The sequence below is a fragment of the Danio rerio genome, chromosome 8 (assembly GCF_049306965.1).
Source record: "Danio rerio strain Tuebingen ecotype United States chromosome 8, GRCz12tu, whole genome shotgun sequence".
Taxonomy (NCBI): Eukaryota; Metazoa; Chordata; class Actinopteri; order Cypriniformes; family Danionidae; genus Danio; species Danio rerio.
The window spans coordinates 9,737,541-9,758,130 of record NC_133183.1 but is presented as its reverse complement, the minus strand read 5'-3'; the positions used below and the strand labels follow the sequence as shown (position 1 = coordinate 9,758,130).

Sequence of the window (20,590 nt, the reverse complement as noted above, 5' to 3'; positions counted from 1 at the left end):
ATAAAGCATTATTTGTGTAGCTGTAACATCCCATACACACTCTAAGAAAATCAGAGACTTATTTTACATCTTAATACGTCCCCTTTGAATTGCATGAAAGAATTTCCAGACTGTCCAAGCTAGAATATGAAGATGCACAAATACAGCAGTTTTCATAGTTTTAACAACTTTACTTTAATACTAACATTTGACTTGTATTGGTAATTCACATGCAATGTCATGCAACACATTTGTAATATATGCAATTTGGCTACACTTGGAATTCAGTCAAAGGAAATATAAACAGTTTAGGAATTAATGAATGTTAAATGTTTTGGAAATAATGAGATTCAAGTTAATCACACAGCTGTGCGCCCACACGCTTTCAAAATGGAGACAAAATCCCTGTGAGACGACGCATTATGAACAATTAATATCCAAAAATGCACGCAGCATGTTAAACACGAGCTCTAAAAACTGGGCAAGCACCAAAAGTTTCCAGTCAACAATTAACATTTGGATGGACCCAGAAACATCCTGTCCTTGCTGGGTGCATTAAATCAATACTAAAAATGCTCAGCTGCTTTATTATGGTGTCTGTCAAACGCAACCCATCATCTCTGTTGATTTTTAGATGCACTCTCGCTGGAGCCAGCCACGGGTCTGTGAGCCCTGACCTAATGCTATTCTAGAACTGCAGCTGCCAGAGGACGGACAGACACAATACCTCAGCTAACAGACCAAGGGGAGTGGCTGCACGGGACAGCGGAACAGTGGCACGCAACTGAAGTCAAAGGAGGTCAAATACAGGAACACCACACACACACCTACTGCTTCGGAAAGGAGATAATAGCATCCATTCTGTATTACTTTATAATGAATTATTGAGATGGCTATAACTGCTATAATCACAACATGAACATCACAACCTTAAAGGGGTAGTTCACCCAAAAATAAAATGACCTTATCAATTATTCTCCCTCATGTTGCTTTAAGTTTTCTTTCATCTGTTAAACACAAAAGAAGATAGTTTGAAGAATGCTTATGGCCGGCACTTATTGATTTACAGTGTAGTAAAATAAGTACTATGGAAGTCAATGGGTGCCGGCAACAAACATTTTTCAAAATAAATGGTTTGAGTTTAACAAAAGAAGATATTTTGAAGAATGCTCATGGCCGGCCCCTATTGACTTACATTGTAGTAAAATAAGTACTATGGAATCGATTGGTGCCAGCAACAAGCATTTTTCAATATATCTCGCTTGAGTCCAACAAAAGAAGATGTTTTGAAGAATGCTCAGGGCCAGCTCCTATTGATTTATATGTAGTAAAATAAGTACTATGGAAGTCAATGGGTGCCAGCAACAAACATTTTTCAATAAAATCTGTTTAAGTTTAATAAAAGGAGACATTTTGAAGAATGCTCATGTCAGCACCCATTGATTTACATTGTTGTAAAATAAGTACTATGGAAGTCAATGGGTGCCAGCAACAAGCATTTTTCAAAATATCTGGTTTGAGTTTAACAAAAGAAGATATTTTGAAGAATGCTTATGGCCAGCACCCATCTGTTTACACTGTAATAAAGTAAGTACAATAGAAGTCAATGTATGCCATCAACATGCATTTTTCAAAACATCTTATTCTGAGTTCAAGATATTTTGAAGAATGCTCATGGCTAGTACCATAAATCTACATTGTAGTAAAATAAGTGCAATAGAAGCCAATGGGTGCCAGCAACAAGCATTTTTCAAAATATCTTGTTTGAGTTAAACAAAAGAAGATATTTTGAAGAGTGCTCATGATCAGCACCTATCGATTTACACTGAAGTAAAAAAAGTACAATGGAAGTCAATGGGAGCCAGCAACAAGCATTTTTCAAAATATCTTGTTTGAGTTTAACAAAAGAAGATATTTTTAAGAATGCTCATGGCTGGCACCCATTGATTTAAACTGTTGTAAAATAAGTACAATGGAAGTCAATGGATACCAGCAATGAACATTTTTTCAAAATATCTTATTTTGTGTTCAAACTCAAACAGGTTTTGAACAACTGGATAAATGATGACAGAATTGCATTTTTTGATGAACTATACCTTAAAATCTAAATTAAATAGGAACGGACTCCATTTACTTTCTTAAATCCTTTACATTATTGAGGACTGAAGCATTTAGGCTTCATCAAACTGTCACAAAATTGTTGATATGATCCAGCCTAATAATAATATATGCATGATATTATGTTTTATGTTCCCTAGCAATATATAATATATAACCAAATAGCAACAAATAGCAATATATAACCAACAGTAAACACACTAAAGGTTGAGGCGACATTATTGTGTTTTTGAGGTGAGAGGTTCAGTGGGCTTCTGTGTATATTGGTCACTGGGGCGGGGAGCCCAGAGAGGATATGGGTCAGCGAAACTCAAACCAGCTGCAGAGTTAAGCTGGATTTACCCACCTCCCAGAGGCTGCACACACACACAACAAACCACTCCTTTTCATTTCCAAGCTCATTTTAATACAAACTAGTGTCTTCAATACAGGGAGAAATGCATAAATTAAAGAACTCATTTGTCATATATATAAAAAAAATTTTACATGTAAGATTTTTTATTTCTGTTTTTAGTTTTTAGGACAACAGTTTCTCCAGCAGAAAAGATAACCAACAGATCTCCTATGTCCCGTTCCCATAGTGGTTTCAACATTTGTTAATACGAACCACAACCTATACAAACAATAACATAACTAAAATTGATGTGCACTCAAATTTAAAAGGATAGTTCCCCCTGAAATCTGAATTTGCTCATTATTTACTTCTATTTACAATAGAAGATATTTTGAAAGAAGCTGAAAACCTGTAACCATTGACTTCCATAGTGAAAAAAACATACATAGGAAGTCAATGGCAGTAGCGGTTCTAGTTTAAATGGCACCCTGGGCGAACTTTAATTTTGTTGACTTGCAAAACTCGCTGTGGCGACACTTCTGCACAAAAGGCTGCTACTCTGGTTTCACAGTGCATAAGCAGTGTGTATTTTATCAGCGTGCATGCAAACAACCAGAATTCACACAGGAGCACGTGAGGAGAGTGGGAATTGTTTTCTTTGCGCATGCTCCAATTTGCTTTCACCAGCGTTGTTTCGGTTGCACATCGAGAATAGCAAACTTGTGCATGCAGAAGATGCCAAACGTAAATGGCCTCTAAAGTCTTTCTTCTGGGATTACCACTCTAAATTAATACAATTGCATAAAGTAAATCATATCTCAATGCTTTTACTAGGGGACTTTTTTTTGCACTGTCTCCCCGTGCCACCCCCAGCAAGATGCCATCCTGGGTGATATCCCATATTGATCAAACCTAAATCTGCCACTGGTCAACGGTTACAGGTTTTCAGGTTGAAATTATCTTCTTTTGTGTTCAACAGAAGAAAGAAAAAGTTTTGTAACAAGTGAAGGGAGTAAACAATGGCAGAATTTTCATTTTTGGGTGAACTATCCCTTTAAGAAAAAAACCTAAAGGGAACTACTTGTTTTGTTATGCTAAAATGCCATTACAGTACATGTTTAAATCCTTAAACTGAAGATGAAAATATCTCTGAAATCCACAGAATGGAGATTTAGATTCAGCACTGTGTCATACAAAAGTCTGGGATCTACTGCTGCATTCGTTATGCCGTGTGGATTAGCACTGGCGCAGGCAGCTGGACGCTAATCTGTGTCAGCACTGAGGCAGCTGCCACTCGCACACACTTACACCCCTGTCACAAAAAAAAGCCCCAGCTGACCCTGATCTGTCGCCAAGAAACCACACGCCACGCTGTCTTACACGACCGGGCTAATAGGCCGATATCTTGTGGATTCCCTTAACTATATTTCCCTACTTATCGCTCTTTAGCTGCGGATTTACTCCTCATTAAAAGCGGCAACAATCACAGGGCCACTCCCTCAGTCTGCTAGCTGAAAGTCTTTTAAAGCCATGCTGAGCTAGGTGGGAAGAATTGCCTGAGATTGGCAATAGAAGTGGATACTTAAATGCCAAAAAAGCATACACATCTATATCATTGCCTAAATAGGCAGGTATTTGAATGAGTCTGCAGCAGAACTGACTGGAAAGGTTTAGGAAACTACCACCTGAACATTTTCAGCATTGCTGAATCACTAGGACTGACTCAACATACAATTTCACCATCAATATTTCAATGTGCACATCTACAATCAGTGGACAAAATACTGAGGGGTTTGGGGGGATGCACCGATCCCGATACTTAGATCGGATATCGGTTTCATAGAGCATATTTTTGCTGGATCGGGTATTGGCCAGCTGGTATCGATCCAAACCCGATCCTAGGTGTGCACTATATTCTGTGTAATTTATAAGCCAACAAAAGCCAGGAAGGCAGCCTATTGTAAGGCACTAGAAAGTTGTCATGTAGGGCTACTATATCCCAAATGTTCTGAAGCCATACTATAGTTTAATGTAAGGTACAGATAAATATACAAGTGCTTAATTTCATGCTCAGTTCAGAGCTTCCCGCCGCTGCGCCTGTAAATCATTCTCCATTTATACACAATTCAAACTGCGTGTTGCGTTTATGACAACACGAACAACTTTCCCAAAGACTATTTGTTCCTTTTTTTTTAATAATTAGTGGAGAAATTCATTTAGTTTTACATTAAATGGGTTAATTTTGACCTGCAACATGGAGATCATTGCTGTTTCTAAATCATATTGCACTGTCCGTTTAGACCAGCAGATAGCATTTACAACACAGGAGTAGAGAGGATTATTACCTGCTCTTCACACACAGAGTAGGCCTACCTGAAATTTTGAATTAGAAAAGGCTAAATATTATGTTAGACAGATCCTCAAGGTACTGATTTCTTCCCTTTGTGCTGCTGTTTTGGAAGTGTCCGTAAACCGGAGGCCTGCGCCTGTGTCTCAGTGATGCTTCATTCATGCACCGGCTGTGCAGACGCGACATGCGCCACTCTGTAAAATTATTCTCACAACAAGTTTGTTTTCTCATCCTTCCGACTAAGCTTATTCTTCCAAGGGGAATACTGTAAATGGTAATAGTTTGTAAAGCCTGGCTCACTGTGGTCAAAGTAGTTGATTAAATTAATAAAAGTGAAACTGACGGGCGCAATATGGATTGTCATTAACAGAAAATGATTTAGCCTAATATAGGCTGCACTGAAACTGTGAATATTTCACTGTAATTTTATATATTAATATTTTATTTAACAGGCCTGTTTGTCAGTTTGTGCGCTGATAAGCGAACCTTGTTTTGAACTTCACCTCAAATATTCTTGTTTATTTTGTAGATAACTGACCAACAAAAATACAATAAAATAACCAACAAATTATACCAAACCAAATTCCTTTCAAAAGGATAATTTTTCAGACAAAAAAGATCATTTTTTAGATATGCTTTCAATTTCTCCGTCTCACTCGCAACGTTTTTTGGCGAGGGAATGTTTATTAAGTAAAACTGGCCTCAGAAAGTTTAGTTTAGTCTGCTTCAAACCTGCAGGAAAATATCAGGCTTTGCTAAAAGGTTGGTTATTTTTTACCAACGATTAGCATCAATAGTGGTAGCCTGTTACAGATTTCTCAGAAAAATCTTAATATTAGAAAAGGAAACATAAGCTGGACCACAACAGATCAGATCAAAGTCATAACTAATGCTCAAGGAATGTAGCCAATAGTATATAGAAGCATCATGTTTTAGGTAGATTGTGTCATCTGTCATATACAGTAGTCCTGTAGGGGCGTTGTTTTTACTAAAGAAGATATATTAGTTGAGTTTATCATCAGAACTGTAGAAACTGTATTATGCAACAAAAAAAAAAACATAGTATTGGGATCGGATCTGTATCGGTCGATACTCAGAATTTTTGGAATCGAGATCGAATCAGTTCTAAAATAATGTTATTATTATAATAATGTTAATAATGCATCCCTAGGTCAGACCCCCAATTTAAAGCTTGATCCCTCCTGAAGGACATCAAAACAAGATGTATGCCCTTAAATAGTCAAGAAATAGTTTTCTCTGATCTGTATCTTAAATAATATTAATAATTTAAATAATAAATTATTTAAATATACATTTGACCACCCGTATAACAGTCCATACCATGTAAAAGCATGTTAGCGCCAAAAAATATGAATTCAACAGTTTGAAACCAGCAAATCTAGAGCACCAAAAGACAGCATAAGTGTTCACAAAACCTGTTTCCCTTAATGCTTATTTTATATCACAAATGTCACTGAGAACCACTCGACATCCCTCAAAACAATGAAAACATAATAACGAGTTTGATTAATAAATTAGATGTAATTGAATGAATATTTAAATTTGGCATATTTCTAAACATAATTGAAAAACTCAAATCATTGTACTTACGTAGTTTTTCTCAGGAAATGAAGTTTCACAAACTAATTTCGAGAGGAGCACGTGATATGATTGACTGCAGCTGGCCACTCATCTACACTCATTGGCTAGCCAGTCGGATCGATCCAAACTCACTATAAATAACCTAGCTAAGATCTACTCCCTTATCTTCGTTTTCCGAAGAAACCCCCCATCCACCCCTTCTCCTTCTTTCCTTTTTTGCCGAGGGGAGCTCTCGAGAACACCTGACCTCGTACTCCCCTCACATGCTTTATGGACCTGGCGGGAGCCCTGGGCTCAACTATCTCAGAGCTCAGGGTTCTCTCCCGGGACAGCATGCCAAACCTGCTAACTTACTAACAAGTTGTCAAACAGTATCTAAGTGTGAACTCTTGAATTGTAATTTACTAAGAAGTTTTAAAAACGTGTGATTTTACTTTCCCTAGAGTACATTTTTAGTACAGGATTGGTACTTTTGTGAGATCATGATATAAGATATTTGTCATATCGGCTTTTTAGGAATAACAGGTAAACATAGGCCAACAACTTACCTGTGGAAGATTCAGACATCTGGAGGACACTTCATACTCGATGTATGCCTTCTCTTTGTTATTGACATCTTTGCCTTCCTGTGTGTAACACAGAAGCTGGGCAGCATGCAGAGCTTTGTCCAGCTCCTCCACCGTGTACACACAAAGAGCCGACTTGTCTGTGGGTGTAGGAGTTGATGCTTGTCCCATGGCCATAGCCACAAACAGCGCAGGTTGCTCCCGGTGAAAGCCAAGCACGGCCGCCTGAGCCAGATTATATCCTCCATTGCAAGAAAGCGGCACCTCCACGTAAGAGTAAAAAAAGGGGTCTCCTGCACAGAGTCTGGACACATACGTTCGGTACTCTCGTCTGCCCCACACGTCGCGCCGAGAGAACACAAAGTAGACGTAGCTGTTGTGGTGGAACGCATTCACAAAGTGGTTGTTGTATTCAGAGTAGCTTCCGACCACCAGCTTACCAAGTTCTTCATGGGAGAACGCCGGTGCAGAATGTCGCTCAACTGGGGTTAAACGTCGCATTGTGATTGGTGGGATCCCACCAGGTCCTTTACTGGTGTAGCCCCGCCCAACGAGCATAAGAGGAACTCCTTTTTGCTCCACCACAACACCAACCGTGGACACTCTTGGGTCATTCGCCGCCACATACTGTGTGTCCACAGGGTTGTCGGTCTTGTACAGCACCTGAGAGACATTATGCAAGCTTCTCTTCTCACAGATGCCCTGCAGGACTGTCCCACAAACTATCAAGCTGGACGAGTTCCCTCCTCTTACCTCCTCCAGCAACAGAAGCTTATTGGTGTTATCTGTAGTTGCTGCCTGAGTGCAATCATTAGGATCAATGGGAGGCAAGCAGTCCGGGCTGTCCAATTTAGGGCCTGTTTTGCCCCAGGAGAGCAGCTGCAAGTCCGGGGAAAGGTGGTAGAGGACATTTACCGCTCCTATGTAGACGTGGCCTGAGTGGCTGTCCAGCAGGAGGTGGTTGAGCCGGGAGCCATTGAGGGAGATGAATGCTGGGGGACTCTGAAGATGACCGAGGGCCAGAGGCAATACCAGAGGCCACCACACGATGGCGAGGAGCAGCAACAGGGGAGCAGCAGCTGGCATGGCACCCCCTCACCTGCTGAAAAAGAGATAGGGATCAAGAAGAAAGAAAGAGGGGGAGGTTGAAAAGAAGTGTCAATGTCAATTTTTTAAATATAGCATTATTAAACACAAGCAAAGATTGACCAATGTGCTGGACAATACAAATCACAAAAGCACAGATATAAAATTCTAGCTAAAACAAACAATTCTCACTGATAAAATGACAAATCAATAATAAAAATAATAATCAATTATATAGCGCTTTTCTGGACACTCAAATCGCTTTACACATTTTTGGGGGGAATGTCCTCATTCACCACCACAGCATACAGCATCCACCTGGATGAAATGATGACATATTGCACCAGACCGCACACCACACACCAGCTGATTGGTGTAGAGGAGACAGAGTGATGAAGTCAATTATGATATGGGGACCTTGATGAACAGAGGCCAGTGGGCAAATTTGGACAGGATAGCAGGGTTAAACCCCAACTCTTTTTCGACTGAAGTCCTGGGATGACCACAGAGAGTCAGAACCTCGGTTTTTAACATCTGATCCAAAAGACAGCACTCACTTAGCAGCATGGAGTCCTTATCAATATACTGGGGCATTAGGACCCACAGAGACCATAGATTGAGCACCCCCTACTGGCCTCACTAACACCACTTCTGGCACCTAAACCTAGCTTTCCCATGCGGTCTTCCATTCAGGTACTGACCGGGCACAGTCCTGCTTAGCTTCAGTGGGCGACCACGTGAGAGTTGCGGAGAGCTAGCTGCCGACTAAAAGATAAGCTTTCAACCTAGATTTATAAATAGACAGAGGTGATATACATTCAATACAGAGGGACAAAGCATGTCACAATCTAGGACCAGCTACTGCGAATACACGGTCAGTCCTGCACCCTCGACGTAAGGGTGCATAATAATCTCGGGTCTGATGACCAAAGGGACCAACTAGGCTGATGTTTAGTCAGCAGATCTGACAGGTAAGAAGGTGCCAAGCCATTTAGTGTTTTAAAAACCAAGAGAAGAATTTTAAAAGTGGCAGGATGCAAAGGTAATCAGTGCAAAGGCTAGTTTATATTTTTGCGTCAAGCGTGACCGGCGACTGTCTTGCGCGTAGTCGGGCATTTATACTTCTGTGTGCTGTTTGTGTTGCTCTGCAATTACACTTCCAAAACGCTAGCTGGCAGTATGTTTTTATGTTTCACTGAGTTTCTTTGAGGGTGTTTTGTTTTGTTTAGCTAGAAGTAGCTAAAACTTGCTCATTCAAAGGCGGGAACCGGCAGACGAGCAACAACTTTAATCATAAGGTAAACACAAAAATAAAGTTTCCATCTGGAGGACTCGACACTTGTAAACAATTGCTCCATCAGGCTCGTGGCTCTCAGCACTGCCCAAACCTTCACAGCTACCAAGCAGACCAATCTATGCATCGTCGCAATGTGTAGTTACATTTTTTGAGAGGTGCGTGTCAGCGTCGAGTATGCGACCGCACAAAGGCTGCACCGGATCATACACGTGCGCATGACGCAGAAGTATAAATCAGCCTTAAGACTGTGTGATGATGTTTTTGGTACTCATTAAAAGCCTTGCAGCAGCATTTTGAACTAACTGCAAACAGGATAAAGCTGTCTGACTCATCCCAAAATATAGTGAGTTACAGTAGTCCAGAGGTTCTCAATTCAGGTCCTCGGGCCCCTCCGCCCTGCACATTTTGTATCTCTCTCATATTTGACACACAAGGATCAGTTAATAGATCTCTTTGTTATTAAGCTGATGATCTGAATCATGTGTGTTAAGTAAGGAAGACATACAAAATGTGTGACCCGAGGACCGATATTGAGTAGTCCAACCTAGATATGAGAGCATGAATTATTTTTTAAAAATTTTTCCATCATAGAATAGGCATAAAGAAAGAGAATGCAGAATGAAGGGATAGGTTGAGAATATAAACAACAGGGATACAAATTAACAAGGAAGGTATTGTGTGAGTTATGGGAAGGAAGTGAAGATATGGGAAAAGACAGTAAGAGGGAGAGGGGCATGGAAAGTTGACTAACGCATGAAAAGGAAGGAACAGAGTCAGAAGGCAAAGCGAGATAGTCAGTGTTAGAGGAAGCCAGAGATTCAGATGGTTGATCGAGAGAGAAAATATATATAGAGAGAGGGAGGGGAAAAGAGAGAGAAGACAAATGTTAAGTTAACAGAAAAACACCACAGAGAATACCTACTGCCGCACATCGCCATGCAGCACAAAGACTACAGGCTTCAAACACATTCTTTTGTTCTTCAAAGTCCTGCCACCTTCATACAGGCACTGAAGGATGCTTGAGTGAGACTGCCAGGCTTTGGTCCGGTGCTATAAAAGACATGCGTCTGAGACCAAGAAACACGCAATAATGCTGGAGTTTACTTCAGAAAAGTCGGGAATGCCAGAGTACGAATGGCAAGCGCAAGAACGGCGGCTGATAAAACCTACCAAAGCGTGCCTTCTGTTATCATGAACACCCTTTGCGTGTGTTTGTGTCAGTCTCGGGGTGTCTGACTCACTGTTTACTGGCCGATTCTGAATGCCGCAAGATAACTTGAGAATGACTAGATTGTTCCTCTGAATTATGAAGATTTGAGGGAGAGAGAGAGGGGGGGGGGAGTAGGGAAATTGAGAGAAAGAGCATGTGTGTGTGTGTGTGTGTGTGAAAATATAAGAGCGCTGATAAAAAAAGTAATAGAGATGTGAAGAAGTTAGGTGCTAAATTATGCATGATGCCTGTAGCTGTTGCCTTTTTGGTTTTACTTACGAAACTGTGAAAACAGACACCGCTTTAATCAACTGCTCAAAAGTCACAAGCTTCAGATGTTACATCCAGTTACCAACCTTTGAACAAAACAGAGAGAAAATAGAGAATCGACTGACGCATCATCTGATGCAATAAACGCAGAGTGCCTCCTATGCAGGACTCTAGATGTTAGATTTTTTTTTGTGTGGTTGCCAATGAATTGTACTATTGCTGAGGTTTCAAGAAGTTTCATATTGTTATGGGGTCGCTAGACTGTCTTGAGTGTCATGCAAGGAATTGCTAAACTGTTGTGAGGGTGTTCTAAATATTTAGTAGCATGTTTCTATGTAGTTGGTTGGGTGTTCCAATGCAATTACTTAGTCTTTTAAAGGGCCATGAAACCCTCTCGTTTCAGCAGGGTGTTTTCACACCTCTACTTTGGAAAAAAGTCAGAAAAGTGGGCGTGTCCAGCTCTGTTTAGGGGGGAGTGTCGGAGGAACTAAAGTGGGATGGTGTGGGAGTGTCTATTTGGGCACGCGCGAGTTTCAGTCAAAATACCCACACACAGGAGAAAGTTATGGTGTTTAACCTACATGGACATCTGTAGTCGAATTATTTGCCAAATTATTAAATGGTGGACTTTAACTGCAGTTTGGCTCTTTCATTCAGGGAATTCATTCATGCCCCTCGCGACAAACGAGATATTTGATTCGAGGAACTGCTCTAAGCGTGTATTTTACATGCAATGTTTGATATCGCACGACGAATGAGAGAAAAAAAACCTCCGCATTTTCCGGAAACTTAGATGCACACGGCAGGTAGCGTCAGAAAGCCGCGTGTGTTATTCCGGTCACAAAATGCGGTAAAAACCCTACACAAGGTTAAAGTTTGGTTGTGGTGCTAACATGTTTGCACTCGGTGCAATAGTTAACTTAGTTCGATACGAACAAACTTAATAAACAAAGAGCACTGGTCGCTCACCAAATCTGTAGAGACAGGACAATCAACAGCAACTAGAGCCGCGTCTTTATTAAGAGAAGACTACAAGCTAATCCGGATCTCAGCGTTTGCAGATGAGAACAGCTCTCAGGTAAACAATAATCCTCCTTAGACACATAAGTTATTGTTGTCGAGCGTCGCGTACACTGTTAATCCACACGTGATCCAGATGAGCTCTCACAGAGAGAAAATGAAAACGAAACTTAACGGCAGCAAACTATAAAAGCAACACTTCACGCTTGTTTTGCCAACACAACGTGGCGTCTATGTCACGTAAACACGGTGAGAGTAATGAATATTAATGAAGTTGCACAATAGAGCGCGCTGATTGGTTTGAACCAAGCCTTACTCAAGCATTAATGCAACACACTGTAAGACGTAATAAGACACACTCTGGCACAGACGCCCAGTCTGCACGCTGGAATACACGCTATTATGTCATGACCGTGACGCAGCTTCAAAAATTTGTTTCAAACAGGAGGTACGAATTTGCTTGAAATAACGCAAAAACAAACAATTTACACTTTTTAGTGAAATATAGGTGTCCTAATAGTGTTTTTAGCAGTGTGGGACAAATATACGACTGTCAACAGCTCAAAAAATGTGTTTTGGTGTTTCGTGACCCTTTAAAGTGATGTGGTTTCTAGGACATTGGGGTGGTTGTGAGGACAATGCCATGTGGTCAATAATGCTTTATAATACACTGCCATTTAAATGCCTGGGTGTTTAAAACAGTGTTGTGAATGCTTGTTAGCATGTTACTTTATGTTCCTAGTAAACAGTTAGTTGCCTTTGTCAGTGTTATGAAGAATTACTATGCAGTATCACTTGGCTTTGTTATGAAACTGAAATCTTCTCAATAGACTTCAGTGCTATTCAGTGATCATATAAATTAAATGGAGCAAAATGAATTTGCTGTATCTTCAACAGAACCGATGTGGGAGTTGATGCTTGTCTCATGGCCATAGCCACAAACAGCGCAGGTTCGGTACTCTCGTCTGCCCCACACGTCGTGCCGAGAAAACAAAGTAGACGTAGCTGTTGTGGTGGAAAGCATTCACAAAGTGGTTGTTGTATTCAGAGTAGCTTCCGACCACCAGCTTACCAAGTTCTTCGTGGGAGAACGCTGACGCAGAATGTCGCTCAACTGGGGTTAAACGTTGTATTGTGATTGGTGGGATCCCACCAGGTCCTTTACTGGTGTAGCCCCGCCCGATGAGCATAAGAGGAACTCCTTTCTGCTCCACTACAACATCAACTGTGGACACTCTTGGGTCATTTGCCGCCATGTACTGCTCCACAGGGTTGTCTGTCTTGTACAGCACTTGAGGTTTCTAGGACATTGGGGTGGCTGTGAGGACAATGCCAAGTTGTCAATAATGGTTTATAAAATGCTTGGGTGTTTGACACTGTGTTGTGAATGTTTGCTAGCATGTTGCTTTATTTTCCTTTTAAACAGTTGGTTGGCATTGTCAATGTTATGAAGAATTACTGAATTACAGAATTACTTTAACAGTTATTGCAGTTTCCTTTCTCTTTTGGTGCAATCAGCAATACATCTTATACAGAATGTCACGCTTATATGTTTGGCAAATCAATAGTACTACCTGCATGCCCTCTTCCAAAAAGTGTAATCTTTTTTGTGATCTTGGTGAATTGTAATGTAATTGCTAAGGTGTTTTTTTAGTTGAATGTCATGCACAGTAGTCAACATCTGAAGTGGGTTGACATCTTAATTTAAAGTTGTTCTTAAACTACTAAGTTCTTAAACACCCGTCCTTGACTTAGGACAATTTTGAAACACATTTTTGATCCACTTCAAATGTTGACTACTGTTGCTGAGCTTTTGTGTGTGGTTGCTGGGTAGCTGCTTAATAACCCAAGTTATTATAAAAGGCGAAAATAACATCTTAAACCAGTCTGTGCTGGTTTGTTAGTGTAACAGGTAGAGATGCACCTAAATGTAAATCCTGGACCTGAACTAAAACAGAATATTCTGGACGCACTTGGACAAAAATAATAATAAATACAATAATAAAATCTGTGACACTTTTTAAATTTAGCTCAGTAACTTTATTCATTAATCCGGGGTTGCCACTGTGAAATGAACTGTGGAATGAACCGCCAACTTATCTAGCATATGTTTTATGCAGCGAACGCCCATCCGGCTGCCACCCATTACTGGGAAACATCCGTACACACTCATTTACACACATACACTATAGACAATTTAGCCTATCCAATTCACCTACAGCGCATATCTTTGGATGTGTGGGCAAACCAGATCACCCAGAAGAGACTCACGCCAACAGGGGAAGAACTTCACACAGAAATGCCAACTGACCCAGTTGAGGCTCGAACCAGCGACCTTCTTTCTATGAGCAGATCATGCTACCCACTTCGCCCCCGTGCAGCCTCAGTAACTTTACTTATACTGATTTTTAAACAACAAAAGCCAATGGAATAACCACATTTTATAAACGCAAAATTTTATTGAGCATGAACATGTCAAGAGGACATGAGGAGGACATTTGTTTTATAATCCGAAAAGATTGTAGCATGTCAGACTGCACGAATATGGCTTTCATGTCACACTGTAAGATCTCATCTGTCATGTCACACTGAAAGTCAATGAAGATGCGCCAAACATGGAAGAAAACTCCCCTGGAGTTTGATATCATCCAGCTGTGATGCTTTTACCATCACTCGTTCTGAAATGCTTCCTCACAGCAAACGTAAACAATCTGTAATGGCAATTTTGCATACAGCGTGCCTCAATAAGAAAACCAGGAAGAAAAAAAACAAAAAGGTTTTGACATTTCCCAGGAGCCATTTGAAATGTTGAATGGATTGCCTCATCATAGCATCATTGACGATGCTTTCCATACAGAGTTCTAGATTTTCTTCACAGCACAGCAATTCTTATATTAAAATATATACATTTATTTATATTTATATACTATTTGTAATACAATTTTGTCCTTTAATACAAACAGTTTATAATATAAACTACCTTTATAAATATGTATATATAAACTACCTATAAAAACTCAAGTACAGGCACATAACAACGAGCATTTATAGCAAATAAACAAATATTAATATCCCGCTGGCTTTCTGAGCCTTGTTTTAGCAAGTTCTTTCTTACACCCCTTTGATTGGTCACGCGCTCAACATAAAGGGCTGCCATTGGTTTTAACATTCTGGCGCTGTTCACCGATGAGTGACACTGATAAACAGCGATCACAGCTGAGGTGAAGAAAAGTCACTCTGCAGACGCTCTAGAAACCCACATGAACACGGGAAGAACATGTAAACTTTGTGCAGAAACATCAACTGGCCTGTTAGAAACTTAGACTAGTTGTCTGCTGTGAGACAACAGTGCTAACCACTGGGCCACCGTGCTGCCCTTTTAAGGAAAAGAGAGGTGGAGTAGGGGTGGTAGGGGGGATTCTTCAAGACGAAAATGACTGAGGAAAGAAACTCTGGTTATTTAAAGTGAGTTAGGAATAATCCGATTGGTGAATCATGCATTTGCCAATGCAGGACCAGCTGTGGTCAATCATAAGCACATGATCCTCTCAAAATTAGTTTATAAATTAACTGCACTTAACAGAAGAAACATATATAGCAGTGAAAGGTGAGTAAATGATGACACACATTTGATTTTTGCATGAACTATCCCTTTGAAACTCATTTTAGCTTAACTGCTTTGACTTCCTCCTAACCTTTTTCAGATTTTTTTATCCCCTCACCTGCACAGTGCACCTCTCCCCAGCAAGGCAATCCAAGCCATAATTCATATCCGAAGCACAAGCACTGCAGGCTACACACCAACAGTAATGCTAAGGGTCAAAAGTTCGTTCAAAGCCCTAACTTCAAGTATAAGCAACGGTAATAGTTGTGTTTGCCTTCAAGTGAAGTCTAGATAGAGGCTTGACTAATTTCTGCTGGTACGCCAAACACGATTCCATTTTTTGAAGGAGAAAAAGTATCAGAGGACACTGAGCGAGAAAGTTATAGAGGGAAAAGAAAGATTCATCTTTAATTCATATCACAGCAGCCAAGAAGTCTTGAGGGCCTAGTATATGAGAGATGAAGAGAAAGAGCAAAGGAGAGGAGGGGAAAAAAAATTCCAGAGAAGCCGGAGTCTATCAGTATGCATAACATTTTACCTCGTCTCCACCTTCAAAGGGATGGTGGGTAAGAAAAGGACAGTTTGACACGCTGTTGAGATTAGCCACTTCTTTTCAATTAGGCTTTGGATTGGAGAGTTCATGTGCCACCTTGTTTATGAAGGCTGAAAGCAGAACATCGCTTTGTACGGTGTCTCTTGTCTAGCTAGCTTAAGGACTCACGCTATCCACGTTTAATGAACATGATCAAAAGGAAGGAGCCCAGAGAGCCTGCGGACCGCCAGCTGATTATTCCTATCCTTAGTCACGACCCGTTTCGTCAAGATCTTGCACAACAGGATCGGTAAAAAGCAAAATGATGCTGACTTGCATTCAGAGTGGAAAAACTGTTTGCTAATAAACTGACGAGCTTTGAATATTGTGGAGTCAGCAAACAGAGAATGCAGATTCCTTCTAGTAAGTGGTCACATCATGAAAATTTAAATCCTCCTTGATCTTTTATTTAAAAAAAAGTTTAATGTCGGCTATACAGAAAAGTTGTGTAAAGTCATATATAACCAGGGGTGGAAAGGAAAATCATACTTAAGTAAAAGTACCATTACTTGCCTAAAATGTAGTGCAAGTAGAGTAAAAATATATTTTGTAAATAATACTCAAAGTCCTTTTAAAAGTACACAAGAGTAGTGAATAGTGAGTATTTTGTCCATGTAATTTGTGCATGTGTGTAAACGTAACATTCTGTAGTGCATTTAGTTATTGCTCAGCAGGCACACAACGTCATAAGACGTTAATATTAGGTTAGATTTAGGTCATTATGTCAGGTGACCAAAATTCAATGTCTAGCCAGCGTCTAAGAACAAGGATTTTTTTATCTCCAATAATAACATTAAATGACAGTGATATTTGGTTGATTTTAGGTCGTGCTGGAAAGGGACCAAAATCCAACGTCGAGCCAACATCATCATATTGATTTCAAATATTGACCTTTATTCGCCAGGTATGGCAACCAAATCCATCGTTTGATAGACGCCATGGTGGTAACGTCCACACAACAAAAAGCTGTAACATCATTAGATGTTGATATTTGGTTGATTTTAAGTTGGACGGTAAACATTGACATCGGCTTGAAGAACTGATTTTTATTTCCAAACAAAATCATACAGTAAACATTCGTCATCTTCTCATCAGTAACATGCATCTAAACAGTCTCTGGGTCATTGTGTGTGACAACTTTGGACATCTTCTTGGACACTTTTAATGCTTCCAAACAGTTTATATATTTCTAAACGTAACTGACCAAGCTTAAAGGCTCAACCAAAAGTGAACATTCTGTAATCGTTTACTCATTTTATACCTGTTTTAAACCGTTTCTTTCTTTTGTTGAATACAAAAGCAGATATTTTGAAGAATGTCAGAAATCTGTACCCACTGACTTCCACAGTTTGTTTTTCCAACTATGGAAGTCAATGGTGTTTCAAGGGTTCACACTTTGCAAGGCGAGAGGGGAGTTTGAGCTCAGGTAGGTCTCGAGAACTCCCCTGCCTGTTATGGCTGATGACAAATTAGGGATTGCTACAAACTGCTGATTGAAAACTCATCTGTGGTGCTAATTTGGTTTGGTCAGTTCACCTATGTGGCAAGCTTTTGGACAGTCGGAGGAAATCAGAGAACCCATGGGGAAACCAACAGGAAGAACATTTAAACTCCGCACAGAAACATTGACTGGCCTGTTAGAAACTTAGACAAGTGACATTCTTGCTGTAAGGCAACAATCCTAACCAATGGGCCACTGCAATATCAAGGAAAAGGGAGGTGGAGTAGGAGTGGAAGGGGGGATTCTCTTGTGTACAACAGAAGAAAGAAAATCATAAAGGTGTTAAACAAGGGAAGGCGGAGCAAATGATGACAAAATTTTTCATTTTTGGATGAACTATCCCTTTGAAAGAGGCCTGATAAATACAAAAAGAGGGTGCAAATGCTATTTGACCTTGATTAAATTGAAACAATGAAAAAGTAGGATATCATCCAGGCATTGAAATGGCAATATGTAAATGCTACAAGTGTCAGTCCTAAAATGAATAAATCAGTGAGGCGTTCACAGCCCTACAGCGTCTAACTAGAGAGTAGGGCTGGGCGATATGGCAAAAATGCAATCAGGATAAACGTTTTCCATATTGAACTATAACGTTATTTTGCTAATGCTTCCAGATTTAAAAGAGTATCCTAACAATGACTAAAGCCACAAAAATTAGAGGGTCCCTTAAATGGCATAACATATTTTCGTCTGATAAGTTTTCGGTAGCCAAAAATTGGTACATCTCTAACATCAACACACTTTTATATTCCCATTGTTGCACATTTCTGCCTTACGACTGGCTCTTATATCAATATAGAGTAAAAGAAATCCAGGGCTTATTACTGTTATTGACACACATTTTCATTGCGATTCGATATAATATTGTTTATGGGCCCTAGTAGAGAGGGTGTGCTGCCACCACTGCTACCGTATTCTCACCGAAAATGTTACCAAGAGTGGCAAACAGATGCAAAACAGAGAGCCAGAGATTGAATCCCACCCAGCGTGCGCCATTCCTCCACAGATCCACATAACAGAGACATGTGCTGCATCCATATTCACTTACTATATGTCCTAAATAGTATTCGAAAATAGCATTAGTATGTCCCAAACCATAAAATGTTGAAAAGAGTATGCCAAAGCTACCCGGATGGTTTACTATTTCTGGTAAAAATTCGAAGTGTAGAATCGTCCATACTTTAACCGCTAATATTGACCACAAAACATTGTGTGTTGTACGTAAATTTGATTAGAACTACAAACTTGAGTGAAAAAGTGTAAATAAACTACAAACATGGCAGACGCGCAAAACCAACCGTCTAGTAGAGAGGCTTCGGTAAAGTTGTTTGTTTGAATGACTATTAATTAAAAATGTAACCAACTGGAACACATTTAAACTGCGTTTTCCGTGTTATATTTCATCTGGAACAACAAAGTGAACAAACATCACAAAAAGCTATTGACCTTGATTAAAATGAAAGAATCAAAAAAAGTAGGATATCATCCAGGCATTGAAATGGCAATATGTAAATGCTACATGTGTCAGTCCTAAAATGAATAAATCAGTGAGGCGTTCACAGCCCTACAGCGTCTAACTAGAGAGTAGGGCTGGGCGATATGGCAAAAATGCAATCAGGATAAACGTTTTCCATATTGAACTATAACGTTATTTTGCTAATGCTTCCAGATTTAAAAGAGTATCCTAACAATGACTAAAGCCACAAAAATTAGAGGGTCCCTTAAATGGCATAACATATTTTCATCTGATAAGTTTTCGGTAGCCAAAAATTGGTACATCTCTAACATCAACACACTTTTATATTCCCATTGTTGCACATTTCTGCCTTACGACTGGCTCTTATATCAATATAGAGTAAAAGTAATCCAGGGCTTATTACTGTTATTGACACACATTTTCATTGCGATTCGATATAATATTGTTTATGGGCCCTAGTAGAGAGGGTGTGCTGCCACCACTGCTACCGTATTCTCACCGAAAATGTTACCAAGAGTGGCAAACAGATACAAAACAGAGAGCCAGAGATTGAATCCCACCCAGCATGCGCCATTCCTTCACAGATCCACATAACAGAGACATGTGCTGCATCCATATTCACTTACTATATGTCCTAAATAGTATTCGAAAATAGCATTAGTATGTCCCAAACCATAAAATGTTGAAAAGAGTATGCCAAAGCTACCCGGATGGTTTACTATTTCTGGTAAAAATTCGAAGTGTAGAATCGTCCATACTTTAACCGCTAATATTGACCACAAAACATTGTGTGTTGTACGTAAATTTGATTAGAACTACAAACTTGAGTGAAAAAGTGTAAATAAACTACAAACATGGCGGACGCGCAAAACCAACCGTCTAGTAGAGAGGCTTCGGTAAAGTTGTTTGTTTGAATGACTATTAATTAAAAATGTAACCAACTGGAACACATTTAAACTGCGTTTTCCGTGTTATATTTCATCTGGAACAACAAAGTGAACAAACATCACAAAAAGCTATTGACCTTGATTAAAATGAAAGAATCAAAAAAAGTAGGATATCATCCAGGCATTGAAATGGCAATATGTAAATGCTACATGTGTCAGTCCTAAAATGAATAAATCAGTGAGGCGTTCACAGCCCTACAGCGTCTAACTAGAGAGTAGGGCTGGGCGATATGGCAAAAATGCAATCAGGATAAACGTTTTCCATATTGAACTATAACGTTATTTTGCTAATGCTTCCAGATTTAAAAGAGTATCCTAACAATGACTAAAGCCACAAAAATTAGAGGGTCCCTTAAATGGCATAACATATTTTCATCTGATAAGTTTTCGGTAGCCAAAAATTGGTACATCTCTAACATCAACACACTTTTATATTCCCATTGTTGCACATTTCTGCCTTACGACTGGCTCTTATATCAATATAGAGTAAAAGTAATCCAGGGCTTATTACTGTTATTGACACACATTTTCATTGCGATTCGATATAATATTGTTTATGGGCCCTAGTAGAGAGGGTGTGCTGCCACCACTGCTACCGTATTCTCACCGAAAATGTTACCGAGAGTGGCAAACAGAT

General features: G+C 39.8%; 1 protein-coding gene across 4 annotated transcripts in view; it reads right to left on the bottom strand.

The window, feature by feature from the left end:
• Positions 1–20,590, bottom strand: part of plxnb3 (plexin B3) — a 188,165-nt gene that overhangs the window by 78,799 nt on the left and 88,776 nt on the right. For 2 of the 4 annotated variants that reach the window (XM_009303770.5, XM_689822.11), the window contains exon 2: positions 6,932–8,051. In XM_009303770.5, the coding sequence (XP_009302045.1) occupies positions 6,932–8,035 (1,104 nt within the window). In that variant the 5' untranslated portion in view covers positions 8,036–8,051. The remainder of the gene's footprint in view (positions 1–6,931; positions 8,052–20,590) is intronic. The other 2 variants (XM_068223098.2, XM_021478367.3) reach the window with 1 other exon arrangement.